The sequence below is a fragment of the Amphiura filiformis genome, chromosome 17, assembly GCF_039555335.1.
Source record: "Amphiura filiformis chromosome 17, Afil_fr2py, whole genome shotgun sequence".
NCBI classification, from domain to species: Eukaryota; Metazoa; Echinodermata; class Ophiuroidea; order Amphilepidida; family Amphiuridae; genus Amphiura; species Amphiura filiformis.
Window position 1 is genome coordinate 23823143 of NC_092644.1, and position 24476 is coordinate 23847618.

The 24476-nt window shown below is 36.6% G+C and overlaps 1 protein-coding gene across 1 annotated transcript in view; it reads right to left on the bottom strand.

Moving 5' to 3' along the window:
- Positions 1 to 19843, bottom strand: part of LOC140137497 (vinculin-like) — an 82217-nt gene extending 62374 nt beyond the window's left edge. Inside the window, 1 exon segment of the mRNA XM_072159214.1 lies at positions 19658 to 19843. Within this exon segment, the coding sequence (XP_072015315.1) occupies positions 19658 to 19714 (57 nt within the window). The 5' untranslated portion in view covers positions 19715 to 19843.
- Between the last annotated feature and the right edge of the window lie 4633 nt (positions 19844 to 24476).

Consider the following 24476-nt stretch of genomic DNA (forward strand, 5'->3'; position numbering starts at 1 on the left):
CCCATTGGTTACGGTTCAGGCCTGGGCTCATGTACCTGTTCTGAATTTTATGATATGCTATACCCGGGATATTTCAGTACAAATGACCATACGGGGACGTGTCGCAAACATGGGTAGCATTTTCGGCCTTCTGGTATATCAATGACCCTTTTTTAAAGCCTATTTTGGTATATGAATGGGTCCTTTTTCAAAATTTTCTCAATTTTTGGAAAACAGCCCAATTTTTCCTTAATTTTTCCTTAATCTAGCCAAAACTTTCCCAAAATTTTGGAAAAAAACTAGGACAATTTTGGTTAAATTCGGCTGAAAATTTTAACTTTTGGTATATCAATGGGTCCAAATTTCTTGAAAAATTGGTATATTTATGGGTCCACTTCCAAAATCTCAGTGGCACGTCCCTACCAAAACCAAACTTGAGTACCCCCCCGGATGCTATAGCAGCCATAGGCATTATGCTGTGATCATTTCGATCAGTGGTTCGTATAACTAAGAAAGCGCGAGCCTGTTGACCTAGCAACGTTCACATTATAACGTGCAATACGCCAGCGAATAGTCAAGAAATTAACATTTTTCAAGATCTGGATGTCCTCTGTTCATTAAGGTACATTTCGTCACTATTGACCCAACCCTAATACGAAATTGTCATCATAGTTACCCATGTTCCAAGCTTGCATGTGCTTGCAAAAAGCTTGTGTTTGCTCACAACAAGCAATAATAAGCTTTAGCGTACTTGTACGAGCTTGCAAGTGCACATGCACAAGCTCGTAATCATATTGCACAAGATGGCATAACGTCAGTGCTGTACGGTGCAAAACCTGATTGAGGAGCCAATGGCTCCTAACTTTATAAATTTAGGCGCCCAAATTTTGCTCCCAGGTAAAAAATATGTGGTGCCAACTGAACAGCCATGTGCGTTGAATGTTCATAGCTGCTGTACTCAATCTACATATTCCCATTGAACTCTACATACTTCTTACACAGCATGCACAGTGTAGGCCTATATGTTTTCCAGGAAGTCCCCATTGAGACATGACAAATGCATATATATTCATAGCATACATTCATACTCTTGAATGCTACATTACATACATGTTTTGCATTTGCTGGCGATTAAAAGCTTCAATAGTTGGTCGCCATTGGCGCCAGGGATTGAATATTTAGTCGCCATCAGAAAAAATCTAGTCGCCAATGCGCCTAAAATGGTCGCACCGTACAGCACTGCATAACGTGCTAGTTGCGAGCACATATATCGCAATCATTTGCAAGCAACTTGCGCACATAAAAAAGCTGCAATAGATAGCAAATCAGTACAGAAAATTGAAATGCGAGAAATGCATTATGGGAAGTGTAAGATATCTTCTCTGCTTCTGCTCGACTACATTTTGCACTTTACACATAGTCCGACCAGTAGGACCCTGAATTTTGTTTAAAATCTGTAGATCACCCAGTATAAAGGAAACCAAATAAAATCTTAAAATCATCCCACCAACAAGTAGAACATGTAAATCACCCAATATACATACATGTACACCAGAAGAAACCCAAAACAATTCCCAAAATCATCCAACCCCTTTTTTCGGGTGGCAGGGTTAGTGGACTTTCACTGTTAATCTTTCTTGTATGAACTATGATTAGCGTTTTCTCAGTAGATGGTCTGTAAGAAAAAACAGGTCCTACTTGTCGGACTACTAGAGCACGCATGCAGGATTAAAATATGTCATAATATTTAGAGACAATCTAGATCATGGCTGGCATAACTGTATCACAGACTAGTCCTAGGTTAACACTCACTGAATGAATCATGACTCTTATGTACATTGTATGTTAACATTTCTCGTATTATGCAAGTGTGAATACATAATACCCTCACATGGAAAATGCAGTTATCTGATTTACTGATTACTTGAGGATATTTTACTTGAATGCAGATTGATTCAAGAACCTTTAAATATATGATCTATCTGCCTCCCCCTCCCCCGGATTGCTGTTGACAAGTGTTCAGGGGTCAATTTTGACGATTTTAGGGGCGTACATGTATTTCTCGTTATGTACAGGATCTCTTTTTTTAAACCTCAAAAATCATCATTAGGACTACATTTTCTACTTCATGGAATAATTGTGTCACTGATTTAAAACACATTAAATTAGTGACAATACTTTTTTAAATTAGTAATTACCAAAGTGGAAGCAGACACTTTTAGGCAGGATCGTAAATGGAGAAATAGCCAAAAATCTGCCCAGGGTGATTTTTTCACAATTTGGGTTTTTTGCAAATTTATGATGCTAATAATGTTTAAAATATTGTCTGATAGTTTCGGACCGGAATATAACCATGATAACTGGTATCTTGTATTTTTTCAGACATTTTTCAAGCTAATACTTTAAAATGAGACACTATATCACATCCATGGAAGAATTTGATGAATTAGGCTATGCAGTATCTTAAATAGGGAATGGAGACGAACCTGCCAGACAAATGACAGTGTCAGATAAGGGTGATCATTAATTCATGTAATGCACACATATGCATGACACATAAAATGAAGTAATTCAAGCAATTGAAATGGGTCGTCTATCCATTTGTAGACCCTGAAGTAGGTTTGAGCTATGGTGTGAATATGCATTTGACAAGACCCCGGTCCCCGCATGAATACCCGCGGATGCACGGAGTGCGGGGACCGGGGACAAGACCTGCAAACGAGGACACAAAACTGAATGCAGGATAACCGAGGACACTCGGGAACCACAGATGTCCACAGCTTCCTGTCCCAATTAGCATATAGACCCTATCAAATAAAACCAACTGGAATGAACAATTGATATGTCAGCCATGTTGGTGGACAGTCTAAGATGACAAAGGGACAGGTCTCTCACGACCATTCATACCTATCATCTGTTTTATTGTACTATTATCATGCAAATTGCCCTGCGGAGGGCTGTAGGGGTGTAAAGATCTGATTTGTTCATCCAGGGGGAGGGGGTGTAAAGACCTGTACTGTTCTCCTTGATATGGGATTTCACAGCGTAAATGGGGCACACCTCTAAACAAGGACATCCACGGTTACCGGAATCATGCAGGATTCAAAGCAGCGTGTAGTTCACCATAAATCCATTCACCATTTCATCTAGTGTGGGGTCTACACCTGACATGTTAAAAAGTTTGCTATGTCCGGTGAGTGTCATCGGTTGGTCAGTAAATTTCGGTTTGTGGAGGATCACTGTTGGTCTTGTTGGATGTATTTTCTGGTCAAAAAAAACCTCTGTTGTGTGTGATATTGTGGAAAAATTAACAAATAAAGATGTACACAATTAGTACAGTCCTTCAAAAACTGCCTAATTGACCATCAATGTTTTACTCTTTCTGAAAATTGGGTGCACCAAATGAAACACCCCACCTCCACCCCAAATTGGCCCAATTTTGGCTCAGTAATTCCTCAAGTTGACTAATTATGACACAGCATTGCAAATTTTTGTGCGCTAAATCTAATTTACATGTACACCGGGCCAAAATTGTGACATACAGCCTGAGTAAACACTGTTGCCATGCATGTTCTTGTTGTTCCCTCTGGGTATTTCTTCAAGCATCTAGACATGTCAGACAACAATTAATTCTTGACTGATTTCTTATTTTGTTTTAAAAGATTAATAGAGGGCTGAAGATCCTTTTAAAAGATTTCTAATTAATAGACTTTCCAGGAACTATACTTAATGTCAATTCTGTTGCTACGTTTACTTAATTTTTAAATATCAGAGGTTATTCCTGCAGAGCAAATCACATAATTGCAATTTCGCATGTCTACATGTACAGTGAAATGCAAAAATCTCAATCCTAAGTTTTGAATTTTTTTCAGTATTAAATTTAACATTTGAATTTCTTTGCATTTAAACACTATAATTAAAGTATTAATGTAAAGCTACAATCAAGTGCAAATTTGCTGGGACACTTTCATAGTTCAATGACCCTCCCCGCGCCCCTTATTCAATGTTGTATACCAAACGCCTCATTTTTTAAATGGCCTATATTTTTGCTCCAACATTGGTTGGCGGGGGAGGGAGGGGATTCGAAATAGGTTGGAAACTATACAAATAAAATATCACATGGTGAACTTCATATGACCGGTTTTATTGAACAGAGGGCGAAATATGAACAAGTGTCCCAGGAAATTTGCACTTGATTGTATTGAAGAAGACAAAAATAATCTATTACTTTCAGTAAAATTCCCATACCTCGCAAACGCGCTGCTCAATTGACATGATTTTTTCACTAATTTAAAACAAATAACATTGCATTTTTGGTTACTTTAATTGTCATTTTTGTCAAACTAAATATTTTTAGGTATCAAAACGCTGTAATATATGCATTATTTAAGGCATATTTGACACATGATTGCTATTATAAGCGCATTATCTCAAAATTAACTTTTAAAACAATTTAAAACTAATCAAAATTAAATCATATTGGAAATATAGAGTACAATCGGTTAAAAATACCTACTGAAATAACAAAAAAAAATCATAAAACAAAACAATTGTTTCCCTTTAGTTCATTGGTAAATGTAAATGTAAATTGGCAACATAAAGGAAAAAAGAAAGAAAGAAAGGAAAGAAAGAAAGAAAGAAAGAAAGAAAGAAAGAAAGAAAGAAAGAAAGAAAGAAAGAAAGAAAGAAAGAAAAAGAAAGAAAGAAGCAAGAAAGAAAGAAAAATAGCATTACATGGATTCGAACTCGAGATCTCGGGGGCGAGAAGCAAAGCCAGTAACTATATGCCACCTGGAGACTGATGACAATTGCACTCGATTTCAGCGTATATAATCATATCATTGCAATGCTACTGTATTGTGTTATTGAGCTTCGATCCAATGAATTCATTCATTAAAACTCATGTTTTGGTCGTATTCAGCATTGATCTAACGTATATTTTGAATATACACGGTCACATTATACATACCTTCCTAACTTTGATATGTTTGTTGGTATTATTCCTCCATTTAAGCCAAATGAGCACGGTCTACCATAATGTTAAATAAATATATATTACTCTTTAAGTTATATTATTCTGGTAGACCGTTATTGCGTCATTAATTCTTGTTATCCTTGTTATAAATAAATTCGCATGAATAACAACAGCTCAACCATGGTATAGTGGTTTGCTTACTGCCTTGTGATCATGAGGGCTACGGTTCGAAGCTCATTGTCGCCGATATGTTTCCTTTTAAATCCTGCTCTTTATCTCTTTTTTTTTATTTTTGAATACCAATAATAAGCACATTTAAAATGTGTAATTGTATATAATTGTATATACACTTTTTGGCATGGCATTGTTACGTTGAATTAGCGTGTCTTTAATGGGTAGTTGAAGGCCTATATTAAAGAGTTTAACGTGCATTCCGATAATAGCATTTGAAATAGGGTAATGAGTTTGAAAGATCAATGATGAGACAAACATCATGATTCTGTTCTATTTATTTCTATATTTTCTTAATTTCTTATTTGCTTTGCTTTTATTATGTTTGTAAATTCTTCCAAAGGAGAATTTATATGTCCACTCTAATATAAGCAATCAATGTGTCAAATATTCCTTGAAAATGCATGCATTGCAGGGTTTGATATTCAAAAAAATGTTTATTTTAATAAAATTTTTGAAAATTGGCTAATCATGTAATGCTTAATGAAATTATCTTGACATCACTGAAAAAATTATGAAAATCGAAAGCAACGCGTTCGAGAGTTATGGCGATTTTATTGATATTAATAGATTATTTTTCGCATCCCTATACAATCAAGTGCAAATTTGCTGGGACACTTTCATAGTTCAATGACCCTCCAGCCCCTTATTCAATGTTGTATACCAAACGCCTCATTTTTAAATGGCCTATATTTTTGCTCCAACATTGGTTGGCGGGGGAGGGAGGGGATTCGAAATAGGTTGGAAACTATACAAATAAAATATCACATGGTGAACTTCATATGACCGGTTTTATTGAACAGAGGGCGCGAAATATGAACAAGTGTCCCAGGAAATTTGCACTTGATTGTAGCTTCAGACTCCGTGTATTATACGTACAATATTGTATGCAACATATCTACGTTATTTAATCTATTGCCATTCTATTTCCAGTAATGTTTAAGTTCTAACGAATGTTTGATGGCGAAAACTCGATAATATGTTACATGTAATATCTAGTACATGTAGAAATATATTATCGATTTTACGTCATCAAACATTCGTTAGAACTTAAACATTACTGGAAATAGAATGGCAATAGATTAAACAACGAGATATGTTGCATACAATATTGTACGCATAATAAAAAGTCTGAATACTGCTTAAAGCACCAAGCAAAGATATCTGATGAATAAACAATTAAATAAATTATTCTTTATAATTTTGTTATTATCATTACTTTATCTTTATTATTCGTGTTATTCAAATGAAACGATAAACAGGGACTGCCATTTGAAAATGAGAAAAGAGCTGTAGAATGCTCTTCTGGTCTCATCAAGAAGAGCTTTAGAAGAGCTGTTTGCACCTGTGGCCATTAAAACTTAAAGAATTTAATGAGTCATCTAGAGGAGCTATAAATCGCTCTTGCAAATGCAACTTAAGAAGAGCTGTAGAGGAGTGATTGCTCTAGCTCCTCTCAAACGGCAGTCCCTGGATAAATAAAAATGAAATGAATGAAACACTTGTTTAGAAACTGACAAAAAAATTGGAAAAATGTTAAATAAAAATCCTCTTGCCTATTAATATTACTATAAAATAACTAGTTTTGCATGTCTACATATCATGGGAACTTGTTCTGAATGATTACGGTAATATCTTTGAAGCATTTTATTTCAGTTCTTGAATGTTTTAATATTTTAAAACAAACATTGACAATTTTCTAAAAAAAACTTTTTTAATGGTAACACAGATTTAAGAATTATAAAAAAAACTTTTTTAATGGTAACACAAATTTAAGATTTTGGGTACCGGTACCAGTAACAGTAGTTCAGAATTATCCGTTTGAGATGTGTATTAAAGGCATGCCACAATTTGCATCCTCATAAGCATAGATCTTCATTTCTTTCTGACCTTGAACTACATTTGACTACTGACAAAAAATATCACATGAAAAAAAAGTTACTAAATTAAACAAGATAATGATACAGTTAAAAAAACTTCTGACCAGCATGAGGCTTGAATGAATCATTACATGTACTGATAATCTGAAATAATATCAATCAAATCCAAATTTATTGTAAATTGTTTTCATAAAATAATCATGATCTACAGTTTAACCTTAGCTACCATCTATTTCTAGTCAGTGTATATCAGTAACCAAGTCTCTTGCTCGGAGGCTTTCTTTCACAGCTGAGGTCCCCATGCCCATAATTGGCATTCCAACCAGGGCACCGTGCACGCGTACACATGTACAGCCAACCTCTACCAGTGACCGAGGTGAGTGTCTATGGCTGACGGTATCAACGACCTCAGGAAGATGATGATGCAGCTTGATGCCGGATGGTAATATTTATATTAGAACCGTTATGTGAAAACAAACTGAAATCAGCGAAATCTGGTTCTTAATCTCATCCACAGTTTTATCATTTTTGCTAATGACAGTGGAGTTACGGTACAGAGGAAACGGTTGATAATCCCTTTTGGTTTCAGCTTTCTTGTGTGACATTTTAAAGATTAAGTTTTAAGTACGATACAGGTCAGATATCCCCAAAGATTGAACAAGTATTATTTAGAAAAAAAGCACATGATAAAGATCTATCGAGCAGTACTGTATTTAGATGGATATATGGTCGAATCCAACGAAAAGTGTACACGGCATGTTCAGGGCCATAACTTCAAAGTATTAATCAATTGGCATTCGTTTTTTGTATTGTGTTTATTCGCCTTGATCATACGCTTCAGCGCCATATATAATAAGACCCCTTCTGTGAAAAACTTAGACACAGAGACCCCAAAACATGCTATTTTTTGCCCATTTTTCAAAATATTTCTTAAAGTATTTTTAAAAACATCTAAATCAGTTATGAAAAGAAGTTATTGGATTGAATCTAAATTGATTTCCTGAAAGGTGTGTATTCAAAGATTGCCTGTTCAATTTTTCACATATTTGTACATAATTATTAATTTTTTGTGATAATTTTTTGAGTGGTATTTTTTTACATTACCTACAAATACAATTTTTCATAGCACTAGATATATCTTTAAAAATGGAAATCACTAATAAATGCTTAATTGATACAAGCTTTGATATGTCCAATACTGAAATGCATTGCATTAGGACATCTTTATTATTGTGTTTAGCTGCCAGAAATTCTAAATGGCACAAAGGTAGGTTTGGTAAAAATATGCATTACCTCCGAATACATGTTAAGCGCTGTGTCATTTCCACAAAGTGAGAGAATAGTAAACAATAGTTAAGCAATAGGTGCAGGGTAATGCACTCTTTATTTCTACCAAGTTTCAATAGCCTGCGTTTAAATATTTCTGGGATGTCAACAATAAAAGCAAGTATTCGTAGGTAAATTTCGGTAACCGAATGTTACCTACGAATACAATTTGACATCATGACAGTATTGTGAAACACCGCCATTCATGCCAATGCCCATATTGGTACATAATGAAGGCCTGTATGTTTGCTATCAAATCATATGTCAATGAAAGTTGTGAATTCACATACATGCCCACCATGCAAAACTGAATACGGCTTAATTGTTGAAAAATATGTACTGAAATAGACGACGGTCTGCTCATTTGAAAGAAAAATCAGATTCAAAGAAGATTAGAAGGGATAAATACTTGGATTTGTCAACTGTCATGTGTGATTCATTTTAAATGTTTACCGACCTTCTGGTTTCTGAGTAATTTGTGTCCAAATTGATTTATTCGAAGGTAACTTTTGGCGTTTTCGCTAAGGTTACCTACGAATACCATGGAAAAACGACTGTTCTCATTGTCTCATGATCTAGACAACACAGTGATGGACCCTGGTATAAAGCTAATTGTAGTTGCCCTCAAGCGAAAGGCCACAAGCGTAACTGACTCCAAGATGGACTTCACAAGTCTGCAATAACGGTTTTAAGCGATTTGTGTGCAATTAAGCAAATTAAAGTCACTTTAGTGCCTTTGTTTCTTACTTCAATCCTCTTTCAACCGCTGTGAACAGACATTATTAATACATGATAGGGTCTAAAGTATCAATAAACGCACATATTGAAAATAATACATTCAAAGTGCTTTATAAAATGAAGTTTTGATAGCGATATCCACCAAAAGTCCAATTCTTACCTACAAATACTGAAATGTTACTTACGAATACAGCATAATACATGACATGTGTAATGAAGTGTCCCTACCAATGGAAATTAACTGTCAAAAACTTTAAGCGGTACCCCAGGACACTATTATTACCCATATACGGATTCATTCAACAATTATTTATTATGTAAAATTGCTGTTTATCTCCTTGTATATCAAAATGAAGTGGTCAAATTCTTGCTAAAAGCATCAACATTTTTTTGATCTAAGGTAATAGCATTTATTCATCTGGACGTACCACCCGAACGGGCTCCAACAACTCCCATTTTATTAATTCATTACCATAATAGCAAAATTTAAACCTCTAAACTCATTATAGATATTGTTAAATCGCTCATGTTACCTACGAATACCCGGGTTTCTTCACCTTTTCATTTTCATTGTATAAAGCGTTAGGTGTATGCGTATAATTCCTAATATTCTTGAAAACATATATCCCACTCGTTCTTATACAATGTGTAAATTGATGCATACTCATTTGATAAATAAAATACAGAAACTGACCTAAACTTCATTTTCAAAAATAAACTAGCATACATTGACTAAGATCATATTGATCGCGTTATAAAAATAAAAACAAATCTTTTCTGGTTGAGCTAGCGTTTTTCTGACACCCTGTGGTCTACATTACACGAAAAAAACGTTAATGGGAATATTCCATTTGTTTTAGGTTGATTAGTATTGCGATAGTGAAAGCATCCTAGTGGTATTAAGTAGGTAACATTGGGTTTTGATATCACATTTACTATCACACGTCCTGGATTTATTTTTCAAGATTAGTAATGGCACTTTTGGTTCCTATAAGGCCAATATGTCATCAATCAATGGGCAAAAGGAAAAAATTGTGGAGACATTTTTATTTCGGACTTTTATTTTTGGCCCGTGGACACTTTTGGTTGGATTCGACCATATACATTTTACAGAATTAATGCACCAACTGTAAATTACATCATTCAATTTTGGCCTATAAAACTAGAAATACTGGTGGGAAATAATAATTAAACTTGGATTTTTAAATTTCGTACATTAAATAATCGAGTTGCGTTTATAAATCAGTTAATACATTAATGGGACCACATCACAAAGCCAGGACTCGAACAATTGGCAGAATGTAAAGACAGGGACTTTTTTCAATAATTCTCAATTAGAATAACAACAACAACAATGTTCAACAAAAGCAGCCTATCACAACAACAACAAAAGCAGCCTTTAAGAAGCTAATCAATGACCCTAGCAAAACTGATGCTAGCAACACTGATCACAACATTACAGTCATTTGTCTGCACTAGTTAATTTGAGCAAATTTAGTCGACTCAAAATCTCGTTTCCATAAATACATCCACTCAACCGGCATATTAGGCAAGGATATGCTCATTCACCATGACACAGTTCTTTAAGCCCTTAGTATAAGTTTGTACATGTATATTATAGAATGACCGTTGACTATGTTGGGTACAAAAACTCATACTCCAACTTGAGGTCAACTTTTGAAGCTATGATTGCCAGATTGAGGTTAATGGACTTTGCATTAGGAATGAGATCACTATGGCTGCTGGATGGTTGATGGAAAGAACAGAATTCATGTTGTCTTATTTAAAGATGTACACATTGATGAATAGGAACAGAGACAGGTTGATGAGTTCTTAAACCTGGTATTCCTCTCATTTAAGCAATGACATGGGGTAGGATATTACTGATATTGGCCTTGGATATGCATAATTTACAAAAATTATTTTTGGCAATTTTGTTTTTTCTCATAGCAACTTACAGAAACGACGAGCACGTCGAGCAGGATTCAAGAATGAAAAAAATCTTGAAGGACATTTGGTACCTTTATATTTGCAATTCAAACAATCCTCTACATCAAAATAATATCAGCTTCCAAGATTCACTTTTAGTTTTAGAGAGAAATATTTTTCCAAAAAATTTGAGGTCTTTTTGGGAAAAAAGGTATATCTTCAATACCATGGGTCAAATTTTGTTTAAATGATGGATGGCTTTTCCTCCCAGCTACATACACTAAAAGTACATATCATTAGTTTTATAAAGTTAACTTCAAGGACTGTTAATGTCAAAATATCACTTTTTAATAATTTGCCATAAAATTTCCATATATCGCGAAAAAAATCGAAACTATGTAATATCATCATGACATTCCTCGCATTCAGAATGCAATTTGGTGTGTCTGATGCACTCTCATCTCACAAAAAATAATGTGCAAACATTGCTATATCCCTTGTCCCATCCCTTAGAGATATTGCTTTTGTTTTTTAAAGCATACAGATACTTCTTGCGTGCATATTCAAATCAGACCCTCTTGTATTATGAACATTATGTTGTATTGTATGGACATTTTTAGTGCTGGGTGGCATTTGATGAAAATCTTGCAAATTTGGCCATTTGTTGTCAAAATTGATCAAATTCTTGACTAATTCAACAAAACTGCAATTTTGGACTCTGAGTGGTGGGCTTCAATGCCAAAATTGCAGCTGAGTGGTGGGCCCTGCCGCCCACCACCACCCACTGTAGCTACAACCCTGAAAGCGAGTGTTCTGAGCTTCTCCCAAAATTAGAGAATAAACAATAGGAATTTTTGTTTTACTATCCCTCTATCCAATGAAACCACAGCCATTGACTAAGAACATAAAATGAAAAAAATAAACCCAGAAAAAACAACCAACAGAGAAATTATATGCTTACCATACTCCTAGATTTCCCCATTCAGGTTTACGTAAAGTTCATCGTAAAAAAAACTATTTAGGGTGTCTTCCAACATCTTGTTTAAAAGCAAGCAAACTCCGCATCTGAGTTACTTTAGCATATCACATAAAAATATAAGTTGCAATGATATCATGTTTTACCCATCTAATAATATTACATCACAGGAAATTATGATGTTATACATGTAGGCCTATGATTTAATGGACATATCTCAAGTCCTGATTCCTGAATCACACTATTCTACATAAGACTACAACACAAAGTAGGCCCAGTCATGTGAAAACATAAACACCTACAATGTATAATACAAAATGTAAGTTTTAACCCTAACCCGACCGATGGTTTTTTGCTATCGGAAGGGAAAGAAGAATCGAAAAAGAAGAGAAGATGAAAAAACAATTCACTCGGTACCCCAGGATTCGAACCTCGGACCCTCGCATGCCACGCAGAAGATCACCGACCTACATAGCCCTGGGTATCATTTACAGATATTATTTACATGTACAAGGTTCAGTCATGTGAAAATACCTGTATAGGTTTTAACTTAGCCCTAATGCCCTTGCTGCTTTTTGGTGAGGGGGAAGGAATGGAGGAAGGAAGAAAGAAAACTTTTTTTCTCGGATGCGGTTTTGAGCCCCTGACCCCTCGACTGCCAGGCACGTGAAAGGGCCTACCTTGCCATGGGGGCCAAGATTTCTGCAACCATATGACTGTTCGCATGATGACGCAATCGCATCAGGTGTGACCTGCCTGTGCCTATGCTTTATGAACTGTGGTTTTGTGTTGCTTAGTACGGTTAGGGTTAAGGAAAAGTTGATAAGCTATAACTCAGGGGTATTTCACTTCCCTTGTGAGAATCCATGTACAGCATTATAGTTTTTATGAGCATCTTTTATATACTGCGCCAATAAAGTATCCTTACATTTGGAAAAATAATCACAATTTCAAAACTGAACAAAATTGGGGTAATTTTTTTTTAATAGATGCACTACCTAATCCTGCACATTATGACACCACATTGAATCCAATGTGACCTCAAGAAGTAAAGTTAGAAGCAATTGAATAGACGAAGGTCCAATTTTAAAAGTGACAAACTGGCCTATACAAGGAGCAAAAAGATTCCCAACAAGCGAAACAAAGAGACAACACAGTTTCTTCAATGAAGCGTTATTTAAAGCAGTTTTTATTTCAGTTTTTATTTTTATTTTTCATTTTATTTGTTAGTTCTTTTGTTTCAGTTTTCTTTTGTTCCTTGTGTTTTAAATCAAAGCCAAACGCATAAATTAGCCATTCACCACTCTCAAACCAGATGTCTGTGGAGTTTTAAATATAGGCCAGTTTGTCACTTTTAAAATCGGACCTTCGTTTAATCAAATGCTTGTAACTTTGCTTCTTGAAGTCACATTGAATTCAATGTGGTGTCATAATGTGCAGCATTATAGAGTGCATCTATTAAAAAAACAAATTTACCCCAATATTGCTCAGTTTGGAAATTGTGATTATATATCCACGTGTAAGGATAATTTATTGGTGCAGTATAGATGAGAATCTCTTTAGATTCACGCAAATCAGTCCAAGTGAATCTCTGCAAGAATTGAATCTGATTCTCACCAAATTTCTAGGCCTGACCACAGACCTAGCTTGCCCCTCTTGCCCCATACATGCCATTGATTTATGTACTTTACATAAGTCAGGTTACACTAAAATCACTGGTGCTGTCAGACAACATTTAATTTGTCATGATTCATGCAATTCTATCATTTTTTATCATGATGGTACAACATAATTTGCACATGGAAATGATGATTAATGATGTCATTGGGTCTTTGGTATGATCAGAGTCAATGACTCATGAATTTTATAGCTATATGAATGATTGATAGATCACAAGTTTACATTTATATTTTAAATGATGTGTTACAGGAAATTTGATATATCAATGAACAGGGGTAGCGCTAGAACAAAACACTCTGAGTCCATGAGGGACCCGAACTTGCAGGAAATAAAAAGTAAGGGGTCCCTAGTAGAGTTTGGTGAGTCAGAGTTGCACAAATGCAGCATAAAAAAATATGTGTGCGGTAGTGCTAGATTGAAAAACTGTTTTTTTGGTGAGTCCGGGACCCCAAAATACAGCCTAGTGCTACTCCTGTCAATGAAGGGATTAAAGGCAGGGGCATAGGCCATAGCAATTGGGTGAACAAAGTCCAGGGGCCCAATTTCTATCAGCCTAGGCTGTCTTTGGATCAACAAGCGTTACACGTCAATGGAGGGGCTGTAAATCTTCCAGGTTGACCAACTTCCGGTGTAACTTGCAAAATCGTCACTTGACCCTTTTCTACTGCTGAGCGTTACCGTTTATTCACCACTATTAACCTCAAAAGGTGGTTAACACATGGACTGCCTTTAGGAGAGCGAGAGCAATCGCTATCTACTGCTCTCCTTAAATCTGATAGGAGAGTGATTTTTAGCTCTCCTAAGTTGACCATTCTCTCCTTACATTCTATTGTAAATGCTCTAAACAGCTCTCCTTGAAGGCTCCAGAAGAGCTATTTAATGCTCTCCTGCAAATTCCAAAAGACAGTCCCTGGTTAACAGATGACATCAAAGTGCATTCACCTTCACGGTCCTGATCTGTTTCTATTGGGGCTGTTAGCATGTATTCCTCGCTTCACCTCCTATTCATCTTCAAACCTTTGCACAGTAGAAACAACCTCAATGTTTCTACTGCGACTGTGTTTCTATCCATCCATTGATTCCAATCCCCCAGGTTGCAGTTGTACTTTAAGAAACAAACCATTCTATTTTAGTGTACAAATAATATCATTTTCACTTTTTCAGGCGGCGGATGACATGATCGAGCCGGCAATTCTTAACTTGTGAAACCGCCCGGCCGTATGGCATTTTCCAATATAGTCGGTTAGTTTTGTGGGGTTCATTATCGAACCCCAACGGTTTTAGCTTGTATTTATATTATTTATCAACATAGGCCTATTTGTTTGTGATATTTCAAGCGTTTTAAAATGTCAAAATAATCCCATTCAATTACACGGTTGACGATGAAAATTTACTGAATTTAGAGAAAGCAATGCGGCCAGCACCTGATAATTTTCAAATCTAAAGCTATATTATAGGAAGCATTCCCCATTTAAAACACCACAAATTATAACATGTACATGTGTATGTTATAATTATACCCTTCATCATTTCATGACATTAATTGACCATAGAAGTTCAAAAGGTCATAGCTGACGAGTGATGAAACTCTATCAAGAAATCGCGGTCATTGGCATTGCTTATCTATTCCAAGATTGAGATTACAATACGCTGCATTGCACACCCCTACCCCTAGGCTAAGGCACACTGCACCCCCAGGGGCGCATCAACCTAAATGTAACCACTAGTGTCCCAAATCCCCTGGGATGGGGAGGGTGGAAGTAATTGATTTTAAAAGTGCATTTGGTTGAATATGGTGGAAGTGCTAATTTACAGTGAAATAATTTCATTTTGAATGAACAATTGAACACAGACAGCAGTACTACATGTATGCGAACAGCGTTCGAAATAGGGCCGGTCAGCCGGCCATTGGCCTGTAACTTTTTGGCCTGGCCGGTAACTTTTCTGACTGGCATCTAGTTGCCGGCCCGGCTGGCCGGTAACTTTTTGAGGTCAAGCCCGGCTGGCCTGTAACTTTTTGGGGCATATTTCGAACACTGTATGCGATCGTATTTTATGACAAACAATATGTGTGTGGGTGACAATACAGATCAAACCAATTGAATTTAGAACTAACCAATGAAACATTCAGTGTGTTACTAGATATTCACTTACACGGCATGGGGTGTACCATGGCATGCACGGGGTGTATCGTCACATCGTGAGGGTAGGCCTACACTCCCTCTCATATCACACATTGAATCATCGCGGCACACTGTGTTTATTTTAATTAATACTGCACGTTTATTTATGAAATTCCAATCTTACTAATACTGTAAAAAATATTTTATGGCAAGGTATAATATTTTGCAGATTTCCTTTTACAAATTGTAATGTAAGCGTACCGTACTGCTAAACCTTCCACTCCAGCACGTATTATTTTCCACAAGGTCCTACATGTAGTGATCAGTGTTGTAGTCAAGACCTCTATGTCCGAGACCGAGACCGAGACCAAGACCTGCCCGTCCGAGATCGAGACCGAGACCAAACCTTCGAGACCAAGACCACCCCTTCCGAGACCGAGACCTCTAAGTTCGAGACCAAGACCGAGACCGAGACCTTGGTTTAATCCTGGGGGATACTCAAGTTTGGTTTGGGTAGGGGTGTGCAGCTGGGAATTTGAAAGGAGACCCATCAATGTACCAATTTTTCAAGAAAATGGACCCAAATTTAACAATATGCGTCTTAAGGGGGTACTACACCCATGTGGTAAATTTGTGACTATTTTTGCATTTTCTCAAAAATAATTACACACTGGTAACAAAAGTTATGTATATTATTGGGGCAAGGAATCCAATTACTACACTGAAATTTCAGTGACTCAAGACAAGCGGTTCAGTATATATGATAGGAAGCGAGGTACATCCTAGCGGTACCTTATTTCTTATCATAAATAACAAACCGCTTGTCTTGGGTCACTGAAATTCCAGTGTAGTAATTGATTCCTTGCCCCTATAATATACATAACTTTTGTTACCACTGTGTTATTAGTTTTTGAGAAAAATGCAAAAATAGACACTAAATTTATCGAGGGGTGTAGTACCCCTTAATTTTTACAACTTTTCCTCCAAATTTTGTGAAAATTTCAAAAATGTTGGCTATAGTGGAGGCAAAATTGAGCTATTTTCCGCGAATATTTTGAAAAAAAAAGGACCCATCCAAATACCAAATTTGGTCTAGAAAAAAGGAGATCATTGATAAACCGAAAGGCTGAGATTGCTACCCATGTTTGCAGCACGTCCCCCATATGGCCATTTGTACTGAGTACCCCACCCCAGCTTAATCAGAGTGGCGGCGGAAGCATTAGCATTTTTGATTATGAAATAAAATTTAAAGCTCACATGAGTCACATCCGAACATGCTCACTTTTGAGTCATTTATAACCCCATATATTGTTAAATCCCTAACCTCATACATATCAGTATCATAAAAATGATTTCTGTATCTTTATTCTTTTAAGAATAAAGATAAAACAATTTCTTCAACATTCATTGAAATTTAGGGTAAGGAAAAAGTAATGATCAACAACAGAAATTCAAATCTTTTTCTTCAGGTCTCGACAGGTCTCGAACTAAAAAGCGTCCGAGACCAAGACTTTTGAGGTCCGAGACCGAGACTTTTGAGGTCCGAGACCGAGACCTTGACATCCGAGACCCGAGACCTGCAAAACCAGGTCTCGAGACCGAGACCTGGTCTCGAGACCTACAACACTGGTAGTGATGTACTCCTATGTCCTAAACCTAACACATGCTTCACGTTGTGCATGTATCTGCGATGATTAACGCATGATAAAAGTAACCTTGCAACAGATATTATAGGCTTAGGCTAATGAGAGTCGATTCAAAGTTTCCCGTTACCCTACTCCGCTCAAAACAAATTGCTGGCCAAATATTTCATTATTTTGAATAAATATTGATTTAAACAAACTTTTTGAAATATATACAAATAAATAATTGTGCTTTTAAATATATCGTAAATCTCTTTCTTTTTATTTTCAGGGATTTTCTTTGCAGTAGGAGCATGGTATATGGCTAATAATGAATTTAAATAATGAATACCTACTAAATTCTCTGTCCCGCACTTTTTGATCTGCTCTGATCTCATCCCGTAAAAAATATTGTGAAACTTTTGATAATAGTCAAATGTCTTCATGTGGTCCACATGATGTGGTTGTAAACTAAATCTGTAAACTACAAACTGTGATTTATCACATGTATACATGGGCAGCTATTGGTTTAAAATGCCTGTAACAGATGCAATAATGAAATGGTATAAAATAATGAATAATGAATAATGAAATGGTCACCTACACAGTCATGAAAAATTATGTAACGGGAAACTGGGAATTGACTTTCATTAGCTTTACATTTGGCTTAGACTTACTGAGCACTTCAATTATTATTTAATATTAGTAGTTCTGCTCGTACAGTTTTTGTCAGAGAAGAACGGCAGTTGTTTACATTTTGAGAGCATGCCGAGCGTAAACACGGAAGTGGGGTTCTGACTTAAAAAGAATATACCGATATTTAAATCAATTGTGCGTCAAAACGTACACCCATCGAATGTGTGTCATCAGCCCTCAGATCGCCCTCAGACACACACATACAGGCATAGAGTTCTGCAGTAGCATGTTTTGTTGACATTTTGTGTAATGTTTACATCCATGACAGTTCTAATACCATGAATACCATCAACAGACAACTCAAATACAAAGGATGTCAGTTGGCAATCTTAATGTTATGCAATCAAGTTTACAACACTATCACTCTTACAATGAGCAGAAAGTCACCAGTATTGATTACCTGAAGTGGCCTACTGCAAATGACCAGATATAACCTTTCTGATTTTCTTGTTATTTTGCAATAACAAAACCATGTTTTCCTTGATTTTGGTATAAAATTGAGCAAATAGAATTAATTGTCATATCAATTTGGAGTTATTAGGGGCAACTAAAACTGATATGAGGTAAGTTTTATATGTTTGGAATCTGTATTGCCTATTCTGAAGGAATGATTGCCATGTAAACAAACCATCCCTTGGTCCATATGGACATGGTGTACTACTTTTCAGTACCCTGTTTTCCATGGGTGACTGTAGGAACCCATGGATTCGATCCATGTAGTCAAAACGTTGGTTAGACGTAGACTCGCTTGCCAGTCCTATATACGCCGTAATTGAGGACTGGCTTACGCCATTTTGGATGTCAATGGGAAATACACACTTAACGATTTGCGCCGGTTAGAAACTTGAAAAAAATCTTTAAAATTTCATCAATGTATATAAGTGGTACCAACGTATTGTGCTTGCTAATTTAAGACTCGGTTGAAACAAAATTAAGGATCGAAAGCATTTTAGTGTCCAAAAGGCAAAATTATCGTCAAAGTTCTGCGAAATCGGCACCCTTGCGAAGGGTTCAGAATTGAATCGGGAGCGAAAATATCCGATCTTTGCGATCAAAAACACAAAATTACAACTTTAAACATACTATTGGCAAAAGACATTATTACCAAACAATATAGAATAGAAAATTTCACATCATTTTCTCAAAATATTGAAAAAATTTGCTCACTAGACATCGAAAAAGCACGCAATCCAATTCCCGTTCAAACGCGTGAGAAAACTGAAAGTGCATAATCGTGACAAGTTAGACGTCGGCGCAGATTGGCTCCCCTTGTAAGGAGGAACACAATGCTCCGCATATGTCGCTCATTAATAGAACGCTCCCGTCAATCTGAGGAAGGGACTGCCGTTCTTCTCTGAAACCCAGTGACAGTGTATTTGAACATAGTCAGTACGCCATAAGCTTACTGCACTGATTCATGAGATGATGTGTGTGTCACTGCACTGGTATTCACCTGTGCATTGCTGGCTATGTAATATAAATAATATTTGATCATAAGTTACCTGCTGAGCGACAGGCTCTAATATGCTCTCGATGACTTTGGTGTGAAACACCGGCATGATGATTTCCTCCTATTCCCACTAAATTGAAGAAAATAACGTCAAAATATGATTAAATTCCTTGAAAACATGAAATGTCGAAGCTGACTCCCACAACTTTACGGCTCCTTGTCAATCGCCGATGCTTGATCGGTGTTGCCAGATAAATGGAATTCAATTACGCCCACACGTAGACTTCATCAAGACTTGAATTGTGGAATTGTCGATTGATTGCATTTGCAGCGCTGATGTTATATCGAAAGCCATTCGAGTCATAACGCGTATGTATTCAGCGAGAAGCTTGAGTCTGCCTGTCGTGTCAGTGTCATGGGGGTGGGGGCCGGGGGCTGGAATGGGAGAGGTCATGTTAATTTTTATGACCCTCCACATCGCGGGTTGAAATTTTATGACTAGACCCCTCTATCTCGGTCCCGGGGATCTCGGTCTGAAATTTTTTTTGACCCCCTCCTCCGGCGCAAACAAATTTAATATTCCCAAAAGGTCATGTACTGCTAAAATATTGGTGAGTCACAAGGCTTGATAATTTTATGCCCGGCCCCCTCAGAGCTCCTCAGGGCCACCGTATAGTAGGCCTATAGCAGCATTTGTAGGCCTACGTGTATTTCCATATAAAGGATTAAAATCAACACAACCCAGCAAACACAACGTTTTAAAAATGTTTTAAATAGTAATATTTTGGCTTTTGGTTTAGGCAAAAACGTTTTAATAACATTAAAATGTCGGGTTATATAAAGGTCATGATAACGTTTTAAAACGTTTTGTATGAAAACACACTAGGGTAGGACTACCAATTATCGGACAATGCCAGTTATCGGACGATTACATGATTTGGACCATGTGGAGTTGTTTCTTCAAGTCAACATGAATTTATATCGCATCAAATGAAAGAACGGATACTTACTGCATTTAAATGGCTGCCTTGCAGCTGTTTCCGTTTATTATTATTTCGCAAATACGAGCGTGAATGGACTGAGTATGCCTCTTTATTATTAAAAACATGCTACTTATGAGGTAGCGTAATTCGGCACGACCAATTTGTGTGGGTCTTGAGCTTTTCATAATTTACTAAAACTGATATATTTTTATTAATATGTTTGTAAAACTGTGTAGTTTCTGCAGCAACATCTGACATGACCGGTTGCTAACAACGCTTCCGGCTGAATGAAGTGTCCGATAATTGGCTTGTAAAATCTGCGCATGCCCAATTACCGGACACCCTCTGGCCTTCATATAAACAGTTGCCAGCCAGCCAGCGCTGTATGTCAATTAACATGTTGCACTATGTTAGGTGTATTTTAGCTTATTTGAGCAAAGTTGAGAACGCAAATAGGGTTTGATGTTAAGTTTAAGTTATATTATAATGTTATGATTAAAATAGTTGATGCGCCTACAATGTATATGCCTACATTGTACCTAAATGTGGTTTGCGGTGGGGAAAATGCCACCGTGAAGTATCAGACAATGTCCAAATATAACCCAAAATCATGAAGGAATAGACACAAACTTAACTGCATTTGGTTGAGTTGAAAAAATAGATGTGTGCCGTTATTTTTGCGGGTGTCCGGTAACTGGCTGCGTAGTGTCCGATAACTGGCATAGGCGTCCGATAACTGGCAAGATGCCTCAATGTGGTTTTCAATCCATATATCTATAATGGCTTGTCTCATCAATTCAAATTTTATGTTACATTTAGGGCTGTCTTTGGTCATTACGTGGATGTTCTATAGTTGGGAAAATATTCTTCAGTTTTTTAAATATTGAGCAAATTGCTTAAGTGTCCGATAATTGGTAGTCCTACCCTACAACAATATTTTTAAATGTTTTCTAAAAATGTTATTGGAAACTATTTTTGCAAAAATTTTTGCCAAATATTGTGTCAATACTTAAATAACATGCTAAAATATTTGAACCCAGCAAACACAGACATTTGGCAGAAATGTTCTTAAAATGTTTTTTTTTCAAAACCTTTTAAGAACATTTGGAATCATGAAAACGTTTTAAAACGTTATTGAAAATATTTTGGGCAAACTTTTTTTCGCAAAATATTTTTTCAACCCCAAAATAACATTCTGTTTAGAATGTTTTGTATCAAGTTTTCAAGAATGTTTTTGGAATGTTATTAAAGGGGCATTTCGTGATCCACAGCCTCATCCCCCCACTTTTTTTTTTACACCACTGGATACCTGTGGCTACATAATGTTTATGTGCCAAATATTTCTTGCAGATTAATTCGTTTAGCAAAAATATCGCCAAATTTGAATTTCGTTCTGGTGCACCAGATGTCTATGGAGCAGTGTAATAGCTAATACACATAATCATGCATAACTCGCAAACGCAAAATCGGAATCAACTGAAATTTGGAAATAAGCTTTTTTCGTGGATATCTACTGAAAAATGTCATAAAAAGAGGATGCTAGGATCACGAAATACTCCTTTAAAACGTTTTTATACCCTTTATATAACCCGACATTTAAACGTTTTCTGTAAAACATTTATGTTTGCTGAGCAGTAGATTATCAAAAAAAGTTTTTAAGGTTATGAAAACGTTTTATACTCTTAATATACCCTTTATATAACCCGACATTTAAACGTTTTCTGACAACCTTTTGCGAATGATGTCGAAAACGTTTTGCGTTTGCTGGGAAGTTTACCGATCACAGGATCGTGATTTAGTGCCAGTCTTCTGCATGCTATCAACAACGACCCTCTCTGGAATCAAACACTGTGACTCATGGTGTAATAAGAAGTCTTATCCCCGTGGGAGGCATTTTTGTAATTTTTAGGCATTTCCGTCAAAGTTTCCCCCTTAGAAATTCTCCTTGCCCCCCTCCCGGGTGGGGGGGGGGGGGGGTCACTTCCATTGTGGCCTGTACACCATCCGCGATAATCAACTTTTGAAAAGCACCCTAAACAAGGATTTAACCCTTGGCTAAAACGATACCCTAAACAGGGATTTTATTCCTTGCATCAAATTTCATACCCTAAATTTCATTTCCGCGTATTAGCAATTGCAATTTTGATACCCTTTTTTCCAATTTTTCATGTTTTTGAGACCCTAAACACGTTACGCGCGTATCGTGCATATCCACGAAAAACTACCCTTTTTACGCGTTTTCATTATCGCGGATGGTGTACAGTCCACGATGGGAGTGACCCCCCCGGGCCCCCTCCCCCTCTGAAGAAGTCCTGGCTACGCCTAGTGTTTACATTAGGGCAGAGGGTCCGGGCATAATGTTGAAAGTCAGGTCAAGGTCATCCGAGGTGAATTGAGTGTAGCAGATTGTCAATCTGCGCCAAAATTCTTAAATGTCATTTGAAGTATATATACTGGATTGTCAGAATGTTCAAAGTCGTGTCAAGGTCATTTAGATGTCAACTGAGCATTGATTGTCGGATTGTCCGTGGTGCATGTAATCACGTCAAAACCATCAAGATCATAGCAAGGTTAACAGTTACTGATGATAGATAGTTGGATTGTCATAAGCGCACCCCCGTTAAATGTAGTTTTGCCATTTCGCACCGTACTGAATCATCATCTATACAACGCGTGCTAGGCAATTTTTTTTGTTTGTTTTTTGTTTTGTTTTTTTAATATTATTTTTTTATTATTATTATTTTGCTTGCTATCTTCTGAAGATAGCAATTTTGGTCAGCTTCGTCATTTTAACATTTCTTTTTTAGCTTTGCATTCGGCCTAGTGCCGATTTTTATACTAACAGAAAATGTGACGAGACATGCCGTAATTTGCTCGATTCTGGTACCGGTGTCTATAGAGCTCCTGCATTGATTTACATGGGTAATGTTAAAATTGAAATATCTCAAGAACCGAATACCGTATGACGCTGAAACAAACTTTGAAATAAAGCTTTTACATTTATCTTCCTGTTTGATGTCATTTTGGTGTTTGTCGGATTCGTGTGATTTTGCTATCAACTGCAAATAGCTCAAATTTAAATGCCCGTTGGTTGTCGTTTTTGTCTGCTCGGGCATACCACAAAAAAGCTTTCCAGAGACTTTACGTGCTGAATAGGGGTCACGTTTTCTAAATGCTAGGCCTGTCTTCAGTCGATATAGCGAAAATAATCCTAAAATGCGCAAGGTTACTCTGCGTGAATAAAATAAATCGGCATTCAGCCTATATGCCGCGCTATTTTTAAAAACAAAAGTGGGGAAAAAGAGGTAAAAATAGAGAAACATGCAGATGCGGAAAGTGATGAGTCTGTAATATCGCTTTAAACTTTCTGATCGGGACTGATGTATAAGAAAGAAAAAACTCACCGCTATATGATGAAGTAAAAATTTAGAGAAAATAATGTAAAACATTACTTCTAGAGTAGAAATATGCAATGACTCGGGATGAGATTCTAAATGATATCTTCAGTAGATTTAGCGAAAACATCCTAAAACGCGCACGGTTACTCTGCCCGAATTTAAAAAACCGGCATTCGGCCAATATGCCGCGCTATTTTTTTTTTAAGGGGGGTGGGTAAAATAGAGAAACAGGCAGATGATAATCTCTGCTTTATAAGCCGTTTTAAATTTTGGTCAGCTTTGTCATTTTTACATTTCTTTTAAAGCTCTGCAGTCGGCCTAATGCCGATTTTCTTTGAGCGCGCACCCCCGTTAAATGCAGTTTTGCCATTTCGCGCCGTACTGAATCATCATCTACAACGCTTGCTAGGCAATGTTTTTGTTTTGTTTTTGTTTTTTGTTTTGTTTTTTTAATATTATTTTTTTATTATTTTTTGGCTTGCTATCTGCT